At 38.1% G+C, this 27667-nt stretch overlaps 1 protein-coding gene across 2 annotated transcripts in view; it reads right to left on the bottom strand.

Annotated features, from left to right (window-relative positions):
* The window catches only part of NOL4 (nucleolar protein 4), a 468589-nt gene continuing 444509 nt past the window's right edge, over positions 3588-27667 (bottom strand). For both annotated transcript variants that reach the window (XM_018039797.1, XM_018039798.1), the window contains one exon: positions 3588-5520. In XM_018039797.1, the coding sequence (XP_017895286.1) occupies positions 5327-5520 (194 nt within the window). In that variant the 3' untranslated portion in view covers positions 3588-5326. The remainder of the gene's footprint in view (positions 5521-27667) is intronic.

Here is a 27667-nt window from a genome sequence, read left to right as displayed (position 1 = left end):
TCACCAGACGTTTTATGAATGTGGTTGGACTGCTTACAGAAATTAATTAAGCTTTGGATCCTTCCATACCTATTCTGCTCTAATAAGACTGCCTAAAAAGCATTTCAGGGAATTTCTTGGGCAGAATCACTTTCTAAGAAATCAAAATAAGGAAAGAGTTCAGAGGTATTTTTGTTTCATTTCATTTGAAAGATTTAGCTGCACGCCTAAAATATGCATTTATTACATTTGATTTGAATATGTGATATTTGAGAAAAATGCCGTTAAAACAATTTCCTAAAGACCCTTTATACAGAAGAAAAAATACAGATACAGCAGCTGACAATTATTTATAAAATGTTTGTGTTGCTGACTTGGGAACTTTACTATAGTGAATGGATGAAATACAGCTGGGTATGAGAGATTTAAAAGGGAATAAAAGGAAATTAAAATACTAGAGTAGACAGAATAATCTCCCCTCCCTGAGAGAGATTTCCACATCCTAATCATCAGAATCTGTTTTATTACATGTTAAAATTAAGGAGTTAGGTTTGTAGATGGAATTAAGGCTGCTAATCATCTGACTTTAAAGAGGTTGTCATATTTTATTTATATGGGCCCAATGAACTCAGAAGTGTCCTTAAAGATGGAAGACGGGATAGAAGAAGAGGTCAGAGTTACCGAGAGATCTGAAGATGCTAAGCTCCTGGCTTGGAAGATGAAGGAACCCCAAGTCAAGGAATGCAGGCAGCCTCCAAGCTAGAGTAGGTCAGGAAATGGATTCTCCCCCAGAACAACCAGAGAGAAACATAGTCCTTTCGATATCTAGATTTTAGCCCAGTGAGAATTCCAACAGTAGAGAGAGAGCAAACTAGCCAAGCAAACTAGCCAGGCTCTCTAATCCCATGGCCTCTCGCTCTTGCCCCATGTTTTGTAAATAATTACGTCACAGCCGAGATCACTCGTAGCACTGAGCATGTGCGTCATGAGGTAATCGCTTGGCCATGGACTACTTTTATATAAGCTCCACCTCAAAAGCCCTTGGGGCTATGTTATATGATGTAATAATGGCTGCTTTGTCAGGCAGGAGAGAATAAACCCATCTGCAGTTCAGTCTTCTTAGCTTATGCCTTGCCTACCAGGCACTCAACGAATAGTTTGTTCAGTGAGATACAGCACAACAGTTGGCTCTGTGAACAGGCTCAGCAATACATCAGCTTACCAGACTGTAATACATTTGTAGTGTTTGGGGTAATTTGTTACAGTTGTAATAGACAATTAATACAGGTACATTCATACAATATAATACCATACAGTCTTCAGAAATAATACAGATAATACCTAATGATGTGGAAAGGATTCATGGTATACTTTTAGGACAGAAAAGCAAATGAGGAAACACCATGCAGAGCAAAATAAAAAGTTTACTTATTTAGATAAACTTTGAAAGATACACTGTAAAATGTTATCATTGTTCTTCATGGATGCTGGAATTTCCCTCCTTATTTCCTGTATTTGCTAGGTTCCTTTTGTAATCAGAAAATGTTGAAAATGATTGACCTTAAAACCTGAGACAGACTATTAGGAGCATTTTATCTCCTTTCAAAATATTTTTAAGAAAGGAGATTTTAATTCTTTTTAAGTGGTAAACTCCTGTAGGTTAGCATTTGCTTCACTGAATTTCTGCATGTCAAACACAGTTTAAAACAGAGTTTATTTTTGGATTTTTTTTTTTAACTAAAGTTTGAAACCTGGGCCTTGTGAAATTATTTTTGGCATACCAAAATTAATCTTTGAATATTTTGTAAATGGTACCAGGATTAATTAAAATAACCAGATAGCACCTGCATAGTAACTAAAATCTCAGATGAATGAACTTCATGAACTTTATGTATGAACATCAGTTGGATAATCCCTTTTCTCTTTCCTTAGCAGATTCACTACTGCACCCATCATGTTTAAAAACAAGTCACTGTTTGATTTTCATTAGTGGTGGATTTTATGACTACTCTTTATATCTGTAGAGAACATAAAGGAAATTAAACTTCCATAGGTTGGATAAAATGCTCAGTGTTCAGTCAATGTTTTATTTGATGTCAAGTGCATTTTTAATAACTATTATTTATCTTTTGTAGATAAATAAAACTGCTAAACTTTAGTATAAACTGGTCAGGTTCCAAGTTGGTACAGAATGTAACGATTTAGTGTGCTCAGTCATGTCCGACTCTTTGTAACCCTTGGGAGTTGCCAGGCTCTTCTGTTCATTGGATTTTTTAGGCCAGAATACTGGAATGGGTTACCATTTTCCTCCTCCAGGGGATCTTCCCCATCCAGGGATTGAACCTGCATCTCCCATGTCTCTTGAATTGCAGGTGGATTCTTTTGAGCTGTCAGGGAGACTGTGGGAGGTAACAGACCGTGGCCACCAATAGAGGGGGCTCCAGCATCAGGCCTGCCTGGGTCAAATGAGAGCTTTAGTTCTCATTCTCCTGGGGCTCCTGGCAAGTTACTTCATCTTCTTGAGCCTTGTTGTAAAATAAAAAGTGACTATCCTGATCTCCTCGTGTTGTCAGAAGTAAAGGAAATAAATGCCTTTTCCACGTGTAAATAATCAGTAAATGGTGGCTATCATTACTTGAATGTCCTTTTTATCAAGTTGTTACTTTACACAACTTAGGAAAATTCAGTATCTACTTGTGTTTGCATTTTCTGCTGTTGCTTCAAGGAATGTTTCTAAGTGTGATAAAGTAATACATATGTGACAAGAAACTGTGGCTGTATGAAAAGCTGTCTGTCAGAAGTGACAGAAATATCTATGTGATCTCCATGTGTATGATCGTTTTCTATCCCCTCATTTGAATGAGAATATGAACCTGCACCCAATTCCTCCAAACTGCCTTATAAAGGGGATATGACAGAGAATTACAAAAAGACCAGGGTGCTTTTCAGGGACAAGTTACAAAGAAAACAAAGTGGTACATGGTTTTGTCCTCAGAACTCTCCTAGGGAACCAGTGGGAGCCCTGGAACTCATGCTTTTAGACAAATGTGCAAAAAGCAGAAGGCGGGGGGGGGGGGGGGGATTTAGTCCTTGGTGAATGGGTGTGGGAGTTATAAATGGAAAATGAAATGAAAACAAAAGTGCCTTGCTGGCACTTGCCTTCTCCAATCAAAGTGCTTAATAAGGATCACTGTTATGGATTTTTATATATAGGTTGAACCCAAACCTGGGTGTTACTTTTTGAAATAGTAACCATGCCAAAGCCTCAAATATTGTTCAGTAACAAATCCCAAATCACAAAACAGGGACTTAAAACTGGTGTGTTTTTCCCAAAATGCTAAATATGACTTAAAGAGCCAGATTAGTCATGTTAAAATGGGGAATAAAAGAAAAATTCTTAAACCATATTTAATCAAATGAAATAGCTATGGTTTGCTAATTTGCTTTATTCCTTCTTGGAATAAGTTATTTATTAGCCTGCATGTGGAGACTCTGGAGGACCTTGGGGTGCTCTTGAAATATATTTGAACTGTCAATTTTGTGTTAAATGTAGATACAAAATAATATTTCATATGATCCCGAAAATTTATAAGTTTTCACAATCATTGTTTTAACACAGAAATCTGTTTATTAAACCCAACAAAACAGAAAAGTATACCAGCCCTCCATATTTTGAATTTTCAATTAAATAAGCAAATTCTAAATCCACACCTTAAAAGATGTTTGTGCATCTATGTATTTCCAAAATACTCATATTTCAATAAGATTTTCACATTATATTCACCAACAGTATCACAAAAGTTTTTTTTTGTTGTTTTTTTGTTTACGTAACTGTAAGGAACCATAATTCTAGAAACACTAGAAGAAAAAAGCATAGCAATGTCCACAGTTACAAGAAAAAGTGCACATTACTTGGTCACAACCACAGTCATTACTTGAAAAACTATATGTAACAAGTAGTTAAGAAATGTCACTGATGCCTTAAACTTATCAAAACCCAAATGACATAAATTTTACATGAAATAAGGCAAATTCAGGAATGCACAAAGAATCTGTAATCCAACCGAAGCTAAACAACAGAAAAAGTGTACAAGAAGCGTAAACGGATGTACTCCTCCCTAAATATTTCAAAAATAGGCTTGCCTCAGTGCACAAAGAGAACACCATTCATGTGTATCCAACACTATAAAATAAGGGTCTGGGAGAGAGGAGGGGACAGTTCATTGTAAGTTGCGGCTGCATCCACTGAGAGTTCTTTCCATTATTTTTACCTACAAGTGTAAATTATACAAATCGTTTCAAGAGAGGTAATGTCTCTTTTTGGAAACTATTTCTGAAAGAGAAAAGAAAACAACACACAAGAGTGCAAATTTTCAGATTGTCACTTGCAACCCCTTTAACATTCAGTCATCAACATCCAGTGGCTGCTAGAAGAATGCCCGTAAGACAGCAGTGGCAATCCGGGAAGAGCAGCTGTAAGAAGTCAAGCTGTGATTTTTGTTTTTTTTGTCAATGATATGTCTCTTTTGAATATGAAAAAAATTCTGTGGTAAAACCGCTATGGTAAAGCTGCAGTGCTGAGTGGGATGCTCGAGAACAGCATGAGTGCAGAAATGCAAGCTTCTCTTGGAAGTAGTTCCTGATGTGACGATTTAAAGAACACAGGTAAGGGTATCTTTTTTATTTCCCCCAGCATCAAGTGTTATTTTTGTAGAAAGAATTTGGAAAGAGAAGGCAGAGGGGTGTGGAAAAGGTACTTACAGTAGTTTCTCAAAACAGTTTTCTTTTAGGACCTATGAAAAAGTTACCAAAGTAAAAATGACAATTCTGAATGAAAAACAAGTTTTCTTTTTATAAAAATTACATTTTTTTTTAAAATACAAGATCCTTTTCATTGCTATATCCTGTAGCAACAAGAAATTTTGGCTTTTTTTTTTTTTTTTTCCTCCAGATACTGCAGCTTTCAGTCCAGTAAGTCAGTAGCAAATTCCACTAATATTTCAGCTGGACCTTGAACTATTTTTTATACCACAAGCTTCTTTTGTTTTATCCTTCAATTAGGAATACACAGCCTTTTTTTTTTTTTTTGCCCCAGATATTTATGCTGGCACACTGAAACAAAAGCAGTAGGCTGGACACATTAACGTATCTCAAGTACTTCAGAGGCCAGGGTTCCTTTGAAGCACAGAAACACATCACTTTATGGATCAAGGACAATGTGGCATAATGGAAGTATTTCTCTTAAGACTGTGCAGTTAAGACCAGACGCGTCTCTGCTGGGAAATCAAAATGTCATTATAGTGGAAACTGCAAATTTAGACCTCAGTGTAAAGGATCATTGTTGGACTCAGTTCTGTTGTAAAATAAGATTTTCCAGTTCATCTGCGGAACGCAGTAAAAATGCGGCGGATTCTCGATATCCCGCAACCAGCTGTCTCACTGCATTGATTTCAGTGGGACTCAGCTGAGGTCTGGAGCTTGAACTGCTAGACGATCCTGAGCTGGTCGCCAACTGCCTCTTCATGCTGAGATCAGTGGGTCCTAGAAAACAATCAGCATAGATGAGACACGAACAAGTGTTTTTTCCTAGTATCTTGAACATGAGCACAAAAAAAGTTAGTTCATTTAATTCAGCTATTCTTTCATGAGAAGCTACCAATACCCTTAATCAAATAAATACACCTGCTCTCAGAAAGATAGCTTGCCTGGAGAATGCCAGGGACGGAGGAGCCTGGTGGGCTGCTATGGGGTCGCATACAGTTGGACACACTTGAAGCAACGTAGCAGCAGCAGCAGAAAGAGAGACAAGCGACACGGTGGGAAAAGAATGGTTAGTTTTTTTTAGACTCTGGTCCAACCACTCTGGTGGTTGCTTCTTACTGCATAAAGACACTGAAGACCTTAATATTAAATTTTTCCAAAAAGTACATATGAAATCCATCTTCAATGCATAGGAATTTCTCTAGACTAGTGGAAAATGATGGGAATCATGAACACTTTTTATTTGCTACATTTGTTAACAAATCATCTGGACCTGACCAATTCAGAAGTGAGAAGAGCCTACATGGTGAGGCTAATGACCCCAGATTACCAACTTCACAATCTAGAACAGAGGACCACAGGAGTTCAAGGATACATTTAGAGGTCAATAACTTTTAAGTGGCACAATAGGGATATGAGTTGGGTATTTTTGGTTTGTTTCAGGCCAATGCTTTGTATACCGGGTTGACTACACCGAAGTTTAGAAGTGTATCATTTTAGAAGTGTATCTTATATATATGATTAGTATTAACAAGATTTGGAATGCTGCTGCTTTAGGTATTGTTAAATACCTGAAGGCGAGAGTGGGATGAATTGAGAGAGTTGCACAGACATATATACACTACCATGTGTAAAATAGATAGCTAGCGGGAAGCTGTCGTATAACACAAGGAGCTCAGCCAAGTGCTCTATGATGACCTAGAAAGGAGGGAGTGGGAGAGGGGAGGGAGAGAGATGTGTATACATGTAGCTGACTCACTTTGTTGTACAGCAGAAACTAACACAACAACGTAAAGCAATTATACTCCAATAAAAACCCCAATAGTCCAACATTTATTTGCATGAAATAATCACATGTTCATATCACCAACTGGATGAACATGAGTCTGAGCAAGCTCCGGGAGTTGGTGATGGACAGGGAAGCCTGGAGTGCTGTGGTCCATGGGGCCACAAAAAGTTAGACATGACTGAGCGACTGAACTGAATGATATGTCCACTTTTTTATAAAATCTTATAAATTTTTACTGAAAAAATGATTTAAAACTCTTATTTGTGTTTTATATGATTATTATTCTTGCCTGGAAAATTCCATGGACAGCAGAGCCTGGTGGGGTACAACTTCATGGGGCTGCAAAGAGTCAGACATGAGTGAGCAACTGAGAGCGCACACATATACCTAGGAGTTCATTTCTATATTCTTTCATTAAGCAATTATTATAATTATTAAATTTACAGTAATAAACTCCTTGAAAAATATTCTTAAGCACATAAGTAGAGGCATGCTACAAAACTGTAGTGATTATAGAACTTGAAAGTATTTTAACAGAATTTTTTCCTAACTGTATTATAATTTTTCAGATAGTAAGATTCATTTCCTAAACTAAAATGAGGGGTGTTATTTCATCCTTCTAGTTCTCTGAGGCATACTGAAGACAGGTCAAGATCTATCCCCCTCCACCCTCTCTCCCAAAGGGAGAAAAGGACTTCTGTCAGCCAGGAGGCAAATGTCCCATAAGAGGTGAGCAGCTTCACTTGGAATTTAATTAGGACAGAGACAAGAGAGGTACTCAAGAACTCTGACATCTGGGAGAAACTTCTCTCCACTTCTGCCATGGCCTTTCAAAACTTGGATTTTTTAAGCAGGAGTTGGCTGCTATTTGTTCTCCTGTTCACAGAATCATGACAGAGATAGGACAGCTGAAAGGGAGAGGCAGGTGTGCCATGCTTGCAAACGGGAATACTGAACAAGCTGATCATTAATAGCTACTGTTTGGGAAATTCTTAGCGGATTAAGAAAGCATCATGACATAAGAGGAGTTTGGTTCTCTGAATGAATCAACTTTAAATTTTACTTCTTTCCTTTACATTTGAGAATCCTAGTACAAATGTTTATTTAAAGTATAGTTGATCTACCATGTTTTTGATTCTGTTGTACAGTAAAGTGATTCAGTTATATATCTTAGGTTTTCCCTGGTGGCTCAGACGGTAAGGAATCTGCCTGAAGACCTGGGTTTGATTCCTGGATCTGGAAGATCCCCTGGAGAAGGGAATGGCTACCCACTCCACTGGTTATTGCCCAGAGAATTCCATGGATAGAGGAGCCTGGCAGGCTACAGTCCATGAGGTCACAAAGAGTTGGACAGGACTAAGCAGCTAAGACTTTCCTAAGTATGTACATACATACACACATTTTCCACATTCTTTTCCATTATGGTTTAATCACAGGATATTTAATATAGTTCCCTGTGCTATATAGTGGGACCTTGTTGTCTATTCATTCTATACATAATAGTTTGCATCTGCTAATCCCAAGCTCCCAATTCATCCCTCCCCACTGGCAACCACAAGTCTGTTCTCTGCCTAGTATAAATCTTTATGAAAGAAAATTAAACAGATTTTCCTCCCAGTTATGTAGATACCCAGTATCCAAATGACTGACTGTCAGGTGTAACATTTTGTGATTTTGCTGCCAAGATGAGGACTGACATCTAGAACTAGAATTGAGAAAGAGTGGGGCAAGGGCTTCAGTTCCTTTTGGGGTGAGGGAGGTTGTGATTTCATTCTAATATTGCAGTTTATGGATAACTCCCCACCTCTGGCTCAAAGGTCTACTCTCACAAACTGCAACATGGCTTTCATTTTCTTTCAGATCATTAGTAACATTGGCAAACTCTAGATGGCTCAGCAATTGAGAAGCCATTCACAGCTCTACTTTTTTCATTTTGGAAGAAAGTTGACTTCATTATCTTTTGGTTTTTCAGACTTACAGGATTAGGACTGAGAATATAAATCAGAAGTACAAAGATTTCTTTATGTGACTGTTGATCTTTAAAATCTTCAATCTTATGAGGTCGGTTAGTGAAGCAAAAAAAAAAAAAAAAAAGAAAATATTCACAAGTGAATAAATTATTTAACTAGTGACTACTCAAACAGCCCTTCCCTGTTTTTCACTAATATTCATTTCTGCCTCATTGAGTCAGTGTCATACTTGAGGGGTTTGGCTTAACCCAACCAATATCACGTAATTAGAATGCATGTCGAGCGTAAAGCAAAATTTAAAAATTTATGAAGATACTGAATGTAAAGAAGTCGAAAACATTCTTGGTGATCTGATCAAATTACAGAGAAGGCCACTGAAAAGTGTGGTTCTAGAAGAGCAGAAGCAGTTAATAAGAAAATGAGAAAGGAAAATGTCCCCCTACATGCTTCAAGAGAAAATGATTTGAATATCAAATGTTAAGGCATGCATTTAGGAAATGTGACAAGGCCAATTTTCTTTTTGCAGTTCATAACACTTTTTTTCCTATTATTTTTTACTCATTTTTTAAGAAAACTTATTGTGACAGTTTCATGCGAAGAGCTTAGGGACTCAGTCATACATATATATGTGTCTATTCTCTCCCAAACTCCCCTCCCATCCAGGCTGCCACACAACATTGAGCAGAGTTCCATGTGCTATACAGTAGGTCCTTGTTGGTTATCCACTTTAAATACAGCAGTGTAGTGCAGCTGACCCTTGAACACACAGGGGTTAAGGGTGCCCACCCTGTGCCATGGCTGAAAATCTCCATGTAACTTCGAATGTGCCTTCTGTGTCTCTGGCTGCTCTGCCTGTGTGGAGTCAATTAACTGCAAATAGCGTGCATACATGCATGATAAGTCACTTCAGTAATGTCCGACTCTTTGTGACCCTTTGGATTGTAGCCCACCAGGCTCCTCTGTCCATGGGATTCTTCAGCAAGAATACTGGAGTGGGTTGCCATGCCCTCCTCCAGGGGATCTTATTGACCTAGGGATTGAATCCATGTCTCTTATGTCTTATGGATTGGCAGGTGGTTTCCTTACTACTAGTGCCACCTGGGAAGCCATGTACGACTGTAATATTTGATATTGGGGGGAAAAAAAAAAACCGTGGAAGAGGATGCACATGGTTCAAATCCCATATTGTCCAAGGTCAACTGTATGTAGTATTTTAACCCAAATGATGCAGATCTTAATGTTCATTCTGAAAACTTTGTTGTTCAATTTCTCAGTCATGTCCAACTCGTTATGACCCCATGGACTGCAGCATGCCAGGCTTCCCCATCCTTCACCATCTCCTGGAGTTTGCTCAAACTCATGTCCATTGAGTCAGTTATGCCATTCAACCATCTCATCCTCTGTTGTCCCCTTCTCCTACTGCCTTCAATCTTTCCCAGCATCAGGATCTTTTCCAATGAGTCGACTCTTCACATCAGGTGACCAAAATACTGGAGCTTCAGCAAATATTGTGCATACAAGCACACTAATTCACTTTCTCCTTTGCCTCCTTCCAATGAATATTCAGGGTTGAATTCCTTTAGAATTGACTGGTTTGATATCCTTGCTGTCCAAGGGACTCTCATGAGTCTTACTCTAGCACCACAGTTTTAAAGCATCGATTCTTTGGCACTCAGGTTTCTGTATGGTCCCACTCTCACATCTGTACATGATTACTGGAAAAACCAAAGCTTTGACTATATGGACCTTTGTTGGCAAAGGGATGTCTCAACTTCTTAATATATTGTCTAGGTTTGTCATAGTTTTTCTTCCAAGGAGCAAGTGTCTTTTAATTTTCTGACTGCAGGCACAGTCCACAGTGATTTTGGAGCTCAAGAAGATAAAATCTGCTACTGTTACCACTTTTTCCCCATCTATTTGCCATGAAATGATGGGACTGGATGCCATGATCTTAATTTTTGAATGTTGAGTTTTATGCAAGCTTGTTCACTCCTCTTTCATCCTCATCAAGAGGCTCTTTAATTCTTCTTTGCTTTCTGCCATTAGAATGGTATCATCTGCATATCTGAGGTTGTTGACATTTCTCCCAGAAATCTTGATTCTAGCTTGACATTCATCCAGTCTGGCATTTTGCATGATGCATTCTGCATAGAAGTTGAATAAGCAGGGTGACAACATACAGTCTTGATGTACTCCTTTCCCGATTTTGAACCGTCTGTTGTTCTATGTCCAATTCTAACTGTTGCTTCTTGACTTGCATACAGATTTCTCAGGAGGCAAGTAAGTGGTCTGGTATTCCCATCTTTTTTACAGTTTCCCACAGTTTGTTGTGATCCACACAGTCAAAGGCTTTAGCATAGTCAGTGAAGCAAAGGTGAGCCAGAACTGTGTTTGAGAGTCTCCTGAGGAGGTATGGATCAGCAGTGGCCTGCTGCATGGACAGGGGCTCAGGGTGCAGCAGACATGGGTATGGCATAAGCCCTCTTGGAGGAGGTCACCATTAACCCCACCACAGAGCCACCAGAACTTACACAGGACTGGGGAAACAGGCTATTGGAGGGCACAAACAAAACCTTGTGTGCACCAGGACCCAGGAAAAAGGAACAGTAACCCCACAAGAGGATGACCCAGACTTGCCCATGAATGTCCAGGAGTCTCTGGTGGAGGCATTGGTTGGTGGTGGCCTGCTGCAAGGTCAGGGTGGGGGTGAGTTCAGCAGTGCATGCATGGGACCTTTTGAGGGAGGTCTCTATTATCTTCATTACCTCCACCATTGTTTGGCCTCAGGTCAAACAGGAAGGAAACACAGCCCTGCCCATCAACAGAAGATTGGATTAAAGATTTACTGAGCATGGCCCTGACCATCAGAACAAGACCCAGTTTCCCCCTCAGTCTTTCCCATCAGGAAGCTTCCATAAGCCTCTTATCATTATCCATCAGAAAGCAGATAGAATGAAAACCACAATCATGTTATCCTCTTAATGTATCAATGAGTTCAGTTTACTAATATCTTGAGTTTTCCTCTGTTCATCAGAAATATTGGTCATTAATTATTTTGGTATCTTTGTCTGGTTTTGCTATAAGCATACTACTATAGAAAATCATCAAATCACAAATGAAGAGAGAAAAAGAACAAAGGACAGAGAAATTATAAAATAGCCAGAAAATAATTAACAAAATGGCCATAAGTACATACTTATCAGTAATTCCTTTATTTTTTTTGACTTATAGTTTTCTTTTTTTTTTAAATTTAAAATGTTTTATTTTATTTTTTTTTTAATTTTAAAATCTTTAATTCTTACATGTGTTCCCTATAAATGAACTAAATTCTATTATCAAGAGATACAGAGTGGCTGAATGGATTAAAAAAAAATAAGACCCATCTAAATGCAACCAGTCCAGCCTAAAGGAAATCAATCCTGGGTGTTTAATTGAAGGACTGATGCTGAAGCTGAAACAATACTTTGGCCACCTGATGTGAAGAACTGACTCATTGGAAAAGATGCTGATGCTGGGAAAGATTGAAGGCAGGAGAACAAGGGGACAACAGAGGATGAGATGGTTGGATGGCATCACTGATGTCCATCACTTGATGAACATGAGCTTGAGTAAACTCCGGGAGTTGGTGATGGACAGGGATGCCTGCTGTGCTGCAGTCCATGGGGTTGCAAAGAGTCAGACATGACTGAGTGACTGAACTAACTAATTTCTTGCTGTCTACAAGAAATTCAGTTCCAATCTAAGGATACACATAGACCGAAAGTAGAGAAATTGAAAAAGATATCCATGCAAATGGAAACCAAAAGAAATCTGAGGATTTCAGGTGTAAAAATAGTTACATTTACATCAGATAAAATAGCCCTGGAGGAGAGCATGGCAATCCACTCCAGTATTCTTGCCTGGAGAATCCCCACGGACAGAGGAGCCTGGAGGGTCACAGAGAGTTAGACATAGCTGAGCAACTAAGCACAGAAAAAATAGACCTTAAGACAAAGACTGTAATAAGAAACAAAGGCTATCTTTACATAATGATAAAGGAGTCAATACAGCAAGACAATATAACATTTGTATATATGTATTACCCAACATAAAAACACTTAAATATATAAAGCAAGTATTAACATTTTTAAAGGGAGAAATAGTAGTGCAATAACAGTAGAAGATTTTAATATCACACTTAAATCAATGGATAGATCATGTAGACAAAATCTGTTAGGAAACATCAGCCTTAAATAACATAATAGATAATTGACTTAATGGACATATATTGAATATTTCATCTCAAGTGCACATGGAACATTCTTTAGAATAGATCATATATTAGGCCATAAAACCAGCCTTAATAAATTTCAGAAGATTGAAATTATATCAAGCATTTCTGATCACAGTGTTATAAAACTAGAAATCAATTACAAGAAAAAGCACTAGAAAACTGACAAATATGTGGAAATTAAGTCACAGCTATATAACTAGTGGGTCAAAGAATAAAAGGAAATCAGAAAACACCTCAAGGCTAATGAAAATAGAAATACAACAAACAAAAACTTATGGGATACAGCAAAAGCAATTCTAAGAGGGACCTCCATAGTGATGTATGCCTACATCATGAAACAAAGATCTCAAGTCTAGACCTCAAGGAACTATAACAGGAGCAAACTAAGCCCCAAGTTAGCAGATGGAAGGAAATAAAGATCAGAGTGGAAATAAATGAAGTAGAGACAAAATCGACAATAGAAAGATGAAAATAAGAGCTGCTATTTTGAAAAGATTTTAAAAAGTGACAATCTTTTAACTAGACTCATTAAGAGAAAAGAGGAGACTCAAATGAAGTCAGAAATGAAAGATATCATAGAAATACAAAGGATAAGATACTTCAAAAAATTACATGCCAACAAATTAGACAACTAAGAACAAATGGATAAACTTGGTAGGATAAACCTACCAAGACTGAATCATGGAAACCTAGAAAATCTCAGTAGACCAATTACTGGTAAGGAGATCACATCAAAAATCTTTGAACAGAAAATCTAGGAGCAGAAAATTTCACTGCTGAATTCTACTATACATTCAAAGAACTAATACCAATCCCTCTCAAACTCATCCCCAAAACAGAAGATGTGAGAATACTTTCCAAATCATTTTTACTAGGCCAGCATTACCCCAATATCCGATAAGACTCATCCTGATCTCAGCTACCCAAGCTGATAATTAGAGGACCTGGTATTAAAGAATAAAGCAAGAAATACATTCAAGTAGAAACTTCACACATTTCACCAGTATTTCTGGTATTGTTTTTGTGTGGTTCATAGACTGATGGTCACTTATGAGGAATCTGAGGAAAGTACCAGTAACCAATGAGAAGAATTACTAGCTCATGCAATTAACCGAATCAAATTGAAGCTCTAGCAAATGAGGAACCAAGAGATGCCACCACAGGATGATCTTATATTAAATTCAGACATGTTTGGAACACTGGGCCTTTTAAAAGTCTCAAATATTTTTATATAAAATAAATTATAGCTCTAAAGAAAATTACCCTTCAGCTGTATCCCCACTTTGTTCCAGCTAACACCCTGTGCAGAAAACTCTTGCTTGTTTCCATATCTTTGATGACTATTCCTATGGGGGCATTTGCCCTCCCTTGCCCAACTACTATTATTTCTTCTAAGCTGGGACACAGTGTTACAGCAAGAAAAGCCAGGAATGCTCTGTGACTTGGGGTAGGCCAGTTAACCCATCTGGAACTCAGTTTCTATAGCTAAATAAATGGGGCAAGTTATCTTACTCTGCTGTCCCATCAGACTGCAGAGAGGCTCTGAGAGACAGTGAGATTCTAGCATGGAGACGGGTGCTGGGAGACACTGTCTTGCTCACTTTATCACCATTGCAGTCCTCACTGCCCCTTTCCTCTGAGCCCCACAACCCTCATTTGTACTTCCAACTTTGTTATTTACTAAAAGAAGTCCCCATCAAATATTTTATATATTAAAAAGTTATAACAAGGAAGTATCAGGGAAGGAATGCGAACAATCACTTTTAATATCACTTCAAAAATAATAATGATAATATACTTAGGAATAAGCTTCCCCAAAGAGGTGAAAGACATACAGTGAGAATTACAAATCATTAATAAAGGAAACTAAAGATGATTCAAAGAAATAGAAAGATATCACATCACATGCTCTTGATTTTCAAGAATTAATATTTTTAAAATGGCATTACTACCCAAAGAAGGGGCTTTCCAGGTGGCACTAGTGGTTGTAGGAGATGTAAGAGATGCAGGTTCAATCCCTGGGTCAGTAAGTTCCCCTGGAGGGAGAGCATAGTAACCTACTCCAGAACTGCCTGGAGAATCCCGTGGATAGAGGACCCTGATGGGTTAGAGTCCATGGAATTGCACAGAGTTGGACATGACTGAAGCAACTCAGCACACATGCACCCAAAGCAGTCTAAAGATTAAATGTGATCTCAAATTACCCATGGCATTTTTCACAGAACTAGAATAAATGATCTCACAATTTGTATGGAACCATAAAAGACCCAGAACTGCCAAAGCAATCCTGAGAAGAAAGAAAAAAACACCCCAAGGCATAACCCTCCCAGGCTTATGACAACACTGCAAAGCTACAGTAGTCAAAACAGAGTGGTGTTGGCACAAAAACAGACATAAAGACCAATGGAAAAGAATAGAGTGCCCAGGAAAACTCCTCACATATCTGCAGCCAATTAATCTTCAACAAAGGAGGCAAGAAAGGAGGCAAGAATATAAAATAGGAAAGAGTCTCCTCAGCAGGTGGTGCCTGGAAACTTGGACAGCAGTGTGTAAATCAGCAAATTCAGAAAATGTCTTCACATCATACACAAAATTCCTACACAAAAAAATAAACTCAAAATGGCTTAAAAGTTTAATCATAAGGTATGACACTATAAAACTCCTAGAAGAGATCATAGGCAAAACATTCTTTGGCATAAATTGTACCAATGTTTTCGTAGGTCAGTCTCTCAAGGCAATAGAAATAAGAACAAAAAGGAACAAATGGGAGATAATCAAAGTTAGGTATTTACACAGCAAAGGAAACTATAAACAAAATGAAAAGATACCTTATGGAATGGGAGAAAATATTTGCAAACAATGCAACTGACAAGGGCTTAATTTCCAAAATATACAAACAGCTCATACAATTAAATAACAACAAGAAATCTAATTGGAAAATGGGCAGAAGACCTAAATAGACATTTCTCCAGAGAAGACATAGAGATGGGTAATAGGCACATAAAAAGATAATCAACTTTGTTAATTAATAGAGAAATGCAAAATCACTGCAGATGGTGATTGCAGCCATGAAAGTAAAAGATGCTTGCTCCTTGGAAGAAAAGTTATGACCAACCTAGACAGCATATTAAAAAGCAGAGACATTACTTTGTCAACAAAGGTCCATCTAGTCAAGGCTACGGTTTTACCAGTGGCCATGTATGGATGTAAGAGTTGGACTATAAAAATAGCTGAGGGCCGAAGAGTTGATGCTTTTTATCTGTGGTGGTGGAGAAGACTCTTGAGAGTCCCTTGGCCTGCAAGGAAATCCAACCAGTTCATCCTAAAGGAGATCAGTCCTGGGTGTTCATTGGAAGGACTGATGTTGAAGCTGAAACTCCAATATTTTGGCCACCTGATGCAAAGAGCTGACTCATTGGAAAAGACCCTGATGCTGGGAAAGATTGAGGGCAGGAGGAGAAGGGGACGACAGAGGATGAGATGGTTGGATGGCATCACCAACTCAATGGACATGGGTTTGGGTGGACTCCAGGAGTTGGTGATGGACAGGGAAGCCTCGCATGCTGCAGTTCATGGGGTCACAGAGTCAGACACGACTAAGTGACTGAACTGAGAGAAATGCAAATCCAGACCACAATGAGATACTGCCTCATACTAGTCAGAATGACCATCTTGAAAAAGTTTATATTTCTTCTAAGATCAGGAACAAGACAAGGGTACCCACTCTTGCCAATGTTATTCAACATAGTTGTGAAGTCCTAGCCATGGCAATCAGAGAAGAAATGAAAGGAATCTAGATTGAGGGGAAAAAAAAAGTAAAACTCTCATTGTCTGCAGACAGCATGAAATTATACATAAAAGTCCCTAGAGGTACTATCTGAAAACTACTAGAGCTAATCAGTAAATTTAGTAAAGTTGCAGGATACAAAATCAGTACACAGAAATCCCTTGCATTCCTATACACTGGTGGTGGTTTACTTGCTAAATCATGTCCGACTCCTGCGATCCCATGGACTGTAGCCTGTCAGGCTCCTCTGTCCATGGGGATCTCCAGGCAAGAATACTGGAGTGGGTTGCCATTTCCTTCTCCAGGGGATCTTCCTGACCCAGGAATCAGACCCAGGTCTCCTGCATTGCAAGCAGATGACTTACCAGCTGAGCTACACTAACAATGAAAAATCAGAGAAATTAAGGAATCAATCCCATTTACCACAGCAACCAGAAGAATTAAATACCTAGGAAAAAACACACTCAAGGAGACAAGACCTGTATATAGAAAACAAGACACTCATGCAAGAAATCAAAGATGATACAGATGAGATATATCATGTTCTTAGATTCAGTTCTGTTCAGTTACTCAGTTGTGTCTGACTCTTTGTAACCTATGGACTGCAGCACACCAGGCTTCCCTATGCATCACCAACTCCTGGAGCTTACTCAAACTCATGTCCATAGAGTCAGTGATGCCATCCAACCATCTTATCCTCTGTCATCCCCTTCTCTTCCTACCTTCAATCTTCCTAAGCATCAGGGTTTTTTTTTCAAATGAGTCAGCTCTTCACATCAGGTGGCCAAAGTATTAGAGTTTCAGCTTCAACATCAGTCCTTCCCATGAATATTCAGGACTGCTTTTCTTTAGGATGGACTGGTTGCATCTCCTTGAAGTCAAAGGGACTCTCAAGAGTCTTCTCCAACACCACAGTTCAAAAATATCAATTATTTGGCACTCAGCTTTCTTATAGTCCACCACTCACAGCCGTACATGACTACCAGAAGAACCATAGCTTTGACTAGATGGACTCTTTGTAATCCCATGGACTATACAATCATGGAATTCTCCAGGCCACAATATTGGAGTGGGTAGCCTTTCCCTTCTCCAGGGGATATTTCCAATCCAGCGATCGATCCCAGGTCTCCTGCATTGCAGGTGGATTCTTTACCAGCTGAGCCACAAGGGAGGCCTAGGAATACTGGAGTGGGTAGCCTATCCCTTCTCCAGTGGATCTTCCCAACCCATGAATCAAACCAGGGTCTCCTGCATTGCAGGTGGATTCTTTACCAACTAAGATATCAGGTGAAGCCCTGTTCTTAGGTTAGAAGAATCAATATTGTGAAAATGACTATACTATCCAAGGCAATCTTCCAGATTCAATGCAATCTTTATCAAATTCCCAATGGGATTTTTCACACAACTGGAACAAAAACTTTCACAATTTTCATGGAAACACTAAAGACCCTGAATAGCAAAAGCAACCTTGAAAATGAAAAGTGGAGCTGGAGGAATAAACCTGACTTCAGACTGTACTACAAAGCAACAGTCATAAAGATAGTATAGTATTTGCACAAAAATATAAAACCAGTGGAACAGGATAGAAAACCCAGAGATACACCCCACCTGTGGGTACCTTATCTTTGACAAAGGAGGCAAAAATATACAATGGAGAAGAGACATTCTCTTTAGTAAGTGGTGCTGGAAAAACTGGACAGCTATGTGTAAAAGAATAAAATTAGAACACTGCCTAACCAACATACACAAAAATAAACTCAAAATGGAAATGAATTAAAGACTTAAATGTAAGACCAGAAATTATAAAATCTTAGAGAAAAACATAAGCAGCATACTTTTTGATATAAATTGCAGGAAATCCTCTTTGACCCACCTCCCAGAGTAATGGAAATAAAAACAAAAACAAATGGGACCTAATTAAACTTAAGAGCTTTTACACAAAAAAGAAACAATAAAGATGAACAGAGAACCCTCAGAATGAGAGAAAACAAATGCAAATGAAGCAACTGACAAAGGATTAATCTCTAAAATATATAAGCAATCTGCAAATCAATCAATGTAATTCACCACATTAACAAATTGAAAAATAAAAGCCATCTGATTATCTCAGTAGATGCAGAGAAGGCCTTTGACAAAATTCAACATCCATTTATGATAAAATCTCTCCAGAAAGCAGGAATAGAAGGAACATACCTCAACATAGTAAAAGCTATATATGACAAACCCACAGCAAACATTATCCTCAATGGTGAAAAATTGAAAGCATTTCCCCTAAAATCAGGAACAAGACAAGGGTGCCCACTTTCATTGCTACTATTCCACATAGTTCTGGAAGTTTTGGCCACAGCAATCAGAGAAGAAAAAGAAATAAAAGGAATCCAAATTGGAAAAGAAGTAAAACTCTCACTGTTTGCAGATGACATAATCCTCTACATAGAAAACCCTAAAGACTCCACCAGAAAATTACTAGAGCTAATCAGTTAATATAGTAAAGTTGCAGGATACAAAACCAACACACAGAAATCCCTTGCATTCCTATACACTAATAATGAGAAAGTAGAAAAAGAAATTAAGGAAACAATTCCATTCACCATTGCAACGAAAAGAATAAAATACTTAGGAATATATCTACCTAAAGAAACTAAAAACCTATATATAGAAAATTATAAAACACTGATGAAGGAAATCAAAGAGGACACTAATAGATGGAGAAATATACCATGTTCATGGATTAGAAGAATCAATATAGTGAAAATGAGTACACTACCCAAAGCAATCTACAGATACAATGCAATCCCTATCAAGCTACCAGCGGTATTTTTCACAGAGCTAGAACAAATAATTTCACGGTTTGTATGGAAATACAAAAAACCTCGAATAGCCAAAGCAAGCTTGAGAATAAAGAATGGAACTGGAGGAATCAACCTGCCTGACTTCAGGCTCTACTACAAAGCCACAGTCATCAAGACAGTATGGTACTGGCACAAAGACAGAAATATAGATCAATGGAACAAAATAGAAAGCCCAGAGATAAATCCACACACCTATGGACACCTTATCTTCTACAAAGGAGGCAAGAATATACAAATGGGTTAAAGACAATCTCTTTAACAAGTGGTGCTGGGAAACTGGTCAACCACTTGTAAAAGAATTAAACTAAATCACTTTCTAACACCATACATAAAAATAAACTCAAAATGGATTAAAGATCGAAATGTAAGACCAGAAACTATAAAACTCCTAGAGGAGAACATAGGCAAAACACTCTCCAACATAAATCACAGCAGGATCCTCTATGATCCACCTCCCAGAATTCTGGAAATAAAAGCAAAAATAAACAAATGGGATCTAATTAAAAGCTTCTGCACAACAAAGGAAACTATAAGCAAGGTGAAAAGACAGCCTTCTGAATGGGAGAGAATAAAGCAAATGAAGCAACTGACAAACAACTAATCTCAAAAATATACAAGCAACTTATGCAGCTCAATTCTAGAAAAATAAATGACCCAATCAAAAAATGGGCCAAAGAACTAAATAGACATTTCTCCAAAGAAGACATAAGCATGCCTAACAAACACATAAAAAGATGCTCAGCATCACTCATTATCAGAGAAATGCAAATCAAAACCACAATAAGGTACCATTTCACACCAGTCAGAATGGCAGCAATCCAAAAGTCTACAAGCAATAAATGCTGGTGAGGGTGTGGAGAAAAGGAAACCCTCTTACACTGTTGGTGGGAATGCAAACTAGTACAGCCACTATGGAGAACAGTGTGGAGATTCCTTAAAGCATTGCAAATAGAACTGCCTTATGACCCAGCAATCCCATTGCTGGGCATACACACCGAGGAAACCAGAATGGAAAGAGACACATGTATCCCAATGTTCACTGCAGCACTGTTTATAATAGCCAGGACATGGAAATCACCTACATGTCCATCAGCAGATGACTGGATGAGAAAGCTGTGGTACATATACACAATGGAGTATTACTCAGCCATTACAAAGAATACATTTGAATCAGTTCTAATGAGGTGGATGAAACTGGAGCCTATTATACAGAGTGAAGTAAGCCAGAAAGAAAAACACCAATACAGTATACTAACACATATATATGGAATCTAGAAAGATGGTAGTAATAACCCTCTATGCAAGACAGCAAAAGAGACCCAGATATATAGAACAGACTTTTAGACTCTGTGGGAGAGGGAGAGGGTGGGATGATTTGGGAGAATGGCATTGAAACATGTATACTATCATGTAAGAAACAAATCACCAGTCTATGTTTGATACAGGATACAGGATGCTTGGGGCTGGTGCATGGGGATGACCCAGAGAGATTATGTGGGGTGGAAGGTGGGAGGGGGGTTCAGGATTGGGAACTCATGTACACCCGTGGCTGATTCATGTCAATGTATGGTAAAACCAATAAAGTATTGTAAAGCAAAATAAAATAAAAATTAAATAAAATATATAAGCATCTCATATAGCTCAATATTGAAAAAACAAATGACATCAATCAAAAAATAAGCAGAAGATTTAAATAGAAATTCCTCCAAAGAAGACATACAGATGGCAAATAAATGCATTTAAAATGTTAATATGACTCATCATTAGGGAAAGGCACATCAATAAATCAATGAGGTACCATCTCACACTGGTCAGATGGCCATCACCAGTAAATCTACAGAAACTAAATGCTGGAGAGGGTGTGGAGAAAATGGAACTCTCCTGCACTATTGATGGAAATGTAAATTGATATAGCCACTATGGAGAACATTATGAATATTTCTTAAAAAACTAGGAATAAAACTACCATATGACCCAGTAATCCCACAGTGGGCTTATACACTGAGAAAGCCATAATTAAAAAAAATGTACTCCAATGTTCATTGCAGCACTGCTTATAGTAGCTAGAACATGGAAGCCACCTACATGTCCTTTGACAGATGAGTGGATAAAAAAGTTGTGGTACATGTATAAAATGGTATATTACTAAGCCATAACAAGGAAGAAATGTGACTCAATTCTAGTGAGGTAGAGGAACTTAGAGCTTGTTATACAGAGTGAAGTAAGGCAGAAAAAGAAAAACAAATATATATTGAAGCATATAAATGGAATTGAGAAATGGGGCTTCCCAGGTGCTAAGTAAAGAATCTGCCTACCAATGCATGAGACTGCAACAGGTTCAATCGCTGGGTTAAGAAGATTCCCTGGAGTAGAAAATGGCACCCTATTCCAGTATTCTTGCCTGGAAACTGCCATGGGCAGAGAAGCATGATGGGCTATAGTCCATGGGGCTACAAAGAGTTGTACAAAAGCAAGCATATGGAATCTAGGAAAATGGTATTGATGAACCTATTTGCAGGACAATAGAGACACAGACTTAAAGAACAGATTTTGGGCCTTGTGTGGGAAGGAGAATGTGGGACAAATCGGGAGAGTTGCACTGAAACATACACATTACCAAATGTAAAATAGATAGTCAGTGGTAATTTGCTGTATGATGAAGAGAGCTCAACCTGGTGCTCTCTGACATCCTAGAGGGGTGGGATAGGAGCTTTGGGAGGGAAGGGACATATATATACCTATGGCTGATTCATGTTGTACAGCAGAAACCAATACAGAGTTGCAAAGCAATTATCCTCCAGTTACAAATATAAGGGAAAAAGAGTCTACAAATGAGAAATGCTGGAAAGGGTGTGGAGAAAATGAAACCCTCCTACACTGTTGGTGCAGATGTAAACTGGTTCAGCTACTGTGGAAAACAGCATGGAGGTTCCTCAGAAAACTAGAGTTGCCATATTTTCCAGCAATCCTACTTCTGGGCATATATCCAGAAAAAACTATAATTTGAAAAGATACATGCACCCCTATGGTCAGCACTATTTACAATAGCCGAACAAACTAAATGTCCATCAACATTCATATATATATACACGTGTGTGTGTGGGATGTGTAAGCATGCACGTGTGTGTATAATGAATTATTCAGCCATCAAAATTAAATAATGCCACTTGCAACGATATGGGTGGACCTAGAGATTATCATATTAAGCAAAAGTATGTCAGAAAGAGAAACACGAATACCATATATCACTTATATGTGGAATCTAAAATACAAATCAATATATCTACAAAACAAAAACAGACTTGTAGGTATAGAGAATAGATTTCTGGTTGCCTAGTGAAGAGGCTTTGGGAGGGGAAGGAATGGAAGTTTGGGATTAGCACAGGCAAACTATTATATATAGGATGGATAAGCAACAAGGTCTTATTGTTTAGCACTGGAACTATATTCAATATTCTATAACAACTCATAATGGAAAAGAATAAGAAAATGTATGTACATATATATAACTGAATTATTTTGCTATATAGAATAATTAACCCTTAATTATAAATAAACTTAAAGATTTTATATACATATATACACACTTATGTGTGTATGCATACTTACCTGTATGCAGGTCAGGAAGCAACAATTAGAACTGGACATGGAACAACAGACTGGTTCCAAATAGGAAAAGGAGCACGTCAGGGCTGCATATTGTCACCCTGCTTATTTAACTTATATGCAGAGTACATCATGAGAAACGCTGGGCTGGATGAAGCACAAGCCGGAATCAAGATTGCTGGAAGAAATATCAATAACCTCAGATATATAGATGATACAACCCTTATGGCAAAAAGTGAAGAACTAAAGAGCCTCTTGATGAAAGTGAAAGAGGAGAGTGAAAAAGTTGGCTTAAAGTTCAACATTCAGAAAACGAAGATCATGGCATCCAATCCCATCACTTCATGGCAAATAGATGGGGAAACAGTGACTGACTTTATTTTTCTGGGTTCCAAAATCACTGCAGATGGTGATTGCAGCCATGAAATAAAAAGATGCTTAGTCCTTGGAAGAAAAGTTATGACTAACCTAGACAGCATATTAAAAAAGCAGAGACATTAGTTTGTCAACAAAGGTCCATCTAGTCAAGGCTATGGTTTTTCCAGTGGTCATGTATGCATGTGAGAGTTGGACTATAAAGAAAGCTGAGCACAGAAGAATTGAAGTTTTGAACTGTGGTGTTGGAGAAGACTCTTGAGAGTCCCTTGGACTTCAAGGAGATCCAATCAGTCCATCCTAAAGGAGATCAGTCCTGGGTGTTCATTGGAAGGACTGATGTTGAAGCTGAAACTCCAATACTTTGGCCACCTGATGTGAAGAGCTGACTTATCTGAAAAGACCCTGATGCTGGGAAGGATTGAGGGCAGGAGGAGAAGGGGACGAGAGAGGATGAGATTGGTGGATGGCATAATCGACTCAATGGACATGCAATTTCATGCAAAGATGGGCACAGTAAAGGACAGAATTGGTAAGAACATAAAGCAGAAAAGATTAAGAAGAGGTGGCAAGAATACATAGAAGAACTGTCCAAAAAAGGTCTTAATGACCTAGATAACTATAATGGTGTGGTTACTCACCTAGAGCCAGACATTCTGGAGTATGAAGTCAACTGGGCCTTAGAAAGCATTAGTATGATAAAAGCAAGTAGAGGTGATGGAGTTCCAGCTGAGCTATTTCAAATCCTAAAATATGATGCTATTAGAGTACTGTACTCAGTATGTCAACAAATTTGGAGAACAGCAGTGGCCACAAGACTGGAAAAGTTAGATTTCCTTCCAATCCCAAACAAGGGTAATGCCAAATACTGTCCAAGCTACTGTACAATTGCACTCATTTCACATGCTGGCAAAGTAATGCTCAAAATACTGTTAGCTAGGCTTTAGTAGTAGGAGAATGCAGAACCCAGTACAAGCTGGACTGAGAAAAGACAGAGGAACCAGAGATTAAATTGCCAACATCTGTTAGATCATAGAAAAAGCAAGAGAATTACAGGAAAAAAAAAATCTACTTCTGCTTCATTGACTACACTAAAGCCTTTGACTGTGTGGATTACAACAATCTGTGAAAAATTCTTAAAGAGATGGGAATGCCAGTCCACCTTAACTGCCTCCTGAGAAACCTGTATGCAGATCAAGAAGCAACAGTTAATACCAGACATGGAACAATGGACTGGTTCAAAATTGGGAAAGGAGTATATCAAGGCTGTATATTGTCACTCTGCTTATTTAACTTATATGAAGAGTACATTGTGCAAAATGCCAGACTGGATTAATCACAAGCTGGAATCAAGATTGCTAGGAGATATATTGACAAACTCAGATGTGTAGATGACATCACCTTAATGGCAGAAAGTGAAGAGGAACTAAACATCCTCTTGCTGAGGGTGAAAGAAGATAGTGAAAAGCTGGCTTAAAACTCAACATTTAAGAAAATAAGATCATGGCATCTGGTCTCACTACTTCATGGCAAATAGATGGGGGAAAAGTGGAAACAGTGACAGACTTTACTTTCTTGGGCTCCAAAATCACTGAAGATTGTGGCTGCAGCCATGAAATTAAGACACTTACTCCTTGGAAGACAAGTTATGACAAATCTAGACAACATATTAAAAAGCGGAGACATCACTTTGCTGACAAAGGTCCGTGTACTCAAAACTTTTGTTGTCCAGTAGAAATGTTTAATGTGAGAGTTGCACCATAAACAAGTCTGAATGTCAGAGAACTGATTCTTTTTAACTGTGGTGTTGGAAAAGACTCTTGAGAGTCCCTTGAACATCAAGGATATCAAACTAGTCAATCCTAAGGGAAATCAGTCCCAAATATTCATTGGAAAGACTTGATGCTGAAGCGTCAATATTTTGGCCACCTGATACAAAGAGCTGACTCACTGGAAAAGACCTTGATTCTGAAAAAGACTGAGGACAGGAGTAGAAGGGGGTGACAGAGGATGAGATAGGAGGATGGCATCACTGTCTCAGTGGATACGAGTTTGAGCAAAGTCTGAGAGATGGTGAATGACAGTGAAGTCCGACATGTTACAGTTAATGGTGTCACAGAGTTGGACACGACTTAGCAATTGAACAGTAACAGTAATGTTTTTATATAACATTTATATGTATACTCACATCACTTAGCCATAAAAGGAGAAAGAAGTCTTGCCATTTGTGATAACATGAAAGTACCTTAAGGGCATTTTGCTAAATAACTCATAGAAAGACATACTATTTGATCTCAGTTCATGCAGAATTAGACCCAAAAAACACTATGAAAATACTTCTACTGTCTTGCATATAGGGTCATTGTTACCATCTTTCTATATTCCAAATATATGCGTTAATATACTGTATTGGTGTTTTTCTTTCTGACTTACTTCAGTCTGTATAATAGGCTCGTTTCATCCGCCTCATTAGAACTGATTCAAATGCACTTTTTTAAATAGCTGAGAAATATTCCATTGTGTATCTGTACCACAGCTTTCTTATCCATTTGTCTACCAATAGACATCTAGGTTGCTTCCATGTCCTACCTATTGTAAACAGTGCTGTGATGAACACTAGGGTACATGTGTCCCTTTCAATTCTGGTTTCCTTGGTGTGTATGCCCACCAGTGGGATTGCTGGGTCATATGGCAGTTCTATTTCCAGTTTCTTAAGGAATCTCCACACTGTTCTCCATAGTGGCTGTACTAGTTTGCATTCCCACCCACAGTGTAAGAGGGTTCCTTTACTCCACACCCTCTCTAGCATTTATTGTTTGTAGACTTTTTGATAGTAGCCATTCGGACCAGTGTGAGATGGTACCTCATTGTGGTTTTGATTTGCATTTCTCTAATAATGAGTGATGCTGAGCATCTTTTCATGTGTTTGTTAGCCATCTGTATATCTTCTTTGGAGAAATGTCTGTTTAGTTCTTTGGCCCATTTTTTGATTGAATCATTGATTTTTCTTGTATTGAGCTGCATGAGCTGCTTGTATATTTTTGAGCTTAATTCTTTGTCAGTTGCTTCATTTGCTATTATTTTCTCCCGTTATGAAGGCTGTCTTTTCACCTTGCTTACAGTTTCCTTCATTGTGCAAAAGCTTTTAAGTTTAGTTAGGTCCCATTTGTTTATTTTTGCTTTTATTTCCATTACTCTGGGAGGTGGGCCATAGAGGATCCTGCTGTGATTTACGTCAGAGAGTGTTTTGCCTATGTTTTCCTCTAGGAATGTTATAGTTTCTAGTCTTACATTTAGATCTTCAATGCATTTTGAGTTCATTTTTGTGTATCGTGTTAGAAAGTGTTCTAGATTCATTCTTTTACAGGTGGTCAACCAGTTTTCCTAGCACCACTTGTTAAAGAAATTGTCTTTTCTCCATTGTATATTCTTGCCTCCTTTGTCAAAAGATAAGGTGCCCATAGGTGCATGGATTTATCTCTGGGCTTTCTATTTTGTTCCATTGATCTATATTTCTGTCTTTGTGCCAGTACCATACTGTCTTGATGACTGTAGCTTTGTAGTATGGTTTGAAGTCAGGCAGCTTGATTCCTCCAGTTCCATTTTTTTTTTTTCTCAAGCTTGCTTTGGTTATTCGAGTTTTTTGTATTTCCATACAAATTATGAAGTTATTTGTTCTACTTCTGTGAAAAAAATACTATCAGTAGCTTGATAGGGATTGCATTGAATCTATAGATTGCTTTGGGTAATATACTCATTTTCACTATACTGATTCTTCCAATCCATGAACATGGTATATTTCTCCATCTATTTGTGTCATCTTTGATTTCCTTCATCACTGTTTTATAGTTTTCTATATATGAGTCTTTTGTTTCTTTAGGTAGATTTAGTCCTAAGTATTTTATTCTTTTCATTGCAATGGTGAATGGAATTGTTTCCTTAATTTATCTGTTTTCTCATTGTTAGTGTATAGGAATGCAAGGGATTTCTGTGTATTAATTTTATATGCTGAAACTTTACTATGTTAATTGATTAGCTCTAGTAATTTTCTAGTGGTATCTTTAGGGTTTTCTATGTAGAGGATCATGTCATCTGCAAATATTGAGAGTTTTACTTCTTTTTCAACCTGGATTCCTTTTATTTCTTTTTCTTCTCTGACTGCTGTGGTTAAAACTTCCAAAACTGTGTTGAATAGTAGTGGTGAGAGTGGGCACTCTTGCCTTGTTCCTGACTTTAGGGGAAAAGCTTTCAGTATTTCTTCATTGAGGATAATGT

The sequence above is a fragment of the Capra hircus genome, chromosome 24 (assembly GCF_001704415.2).
Source record: "Capra hircus breed San Clemente chromosome 24, ASM170441v1, whole genome shotgun sequence".
Taxonomy (NCBI): Eukaryota; Metazoa; Chordata; class Mammalia; order Artiodactyla; family Bovidae; genus Capra; species Capra hircus.
This window is presented reverse-complemented; position numbering and strand designations above follow the sequence as displayed.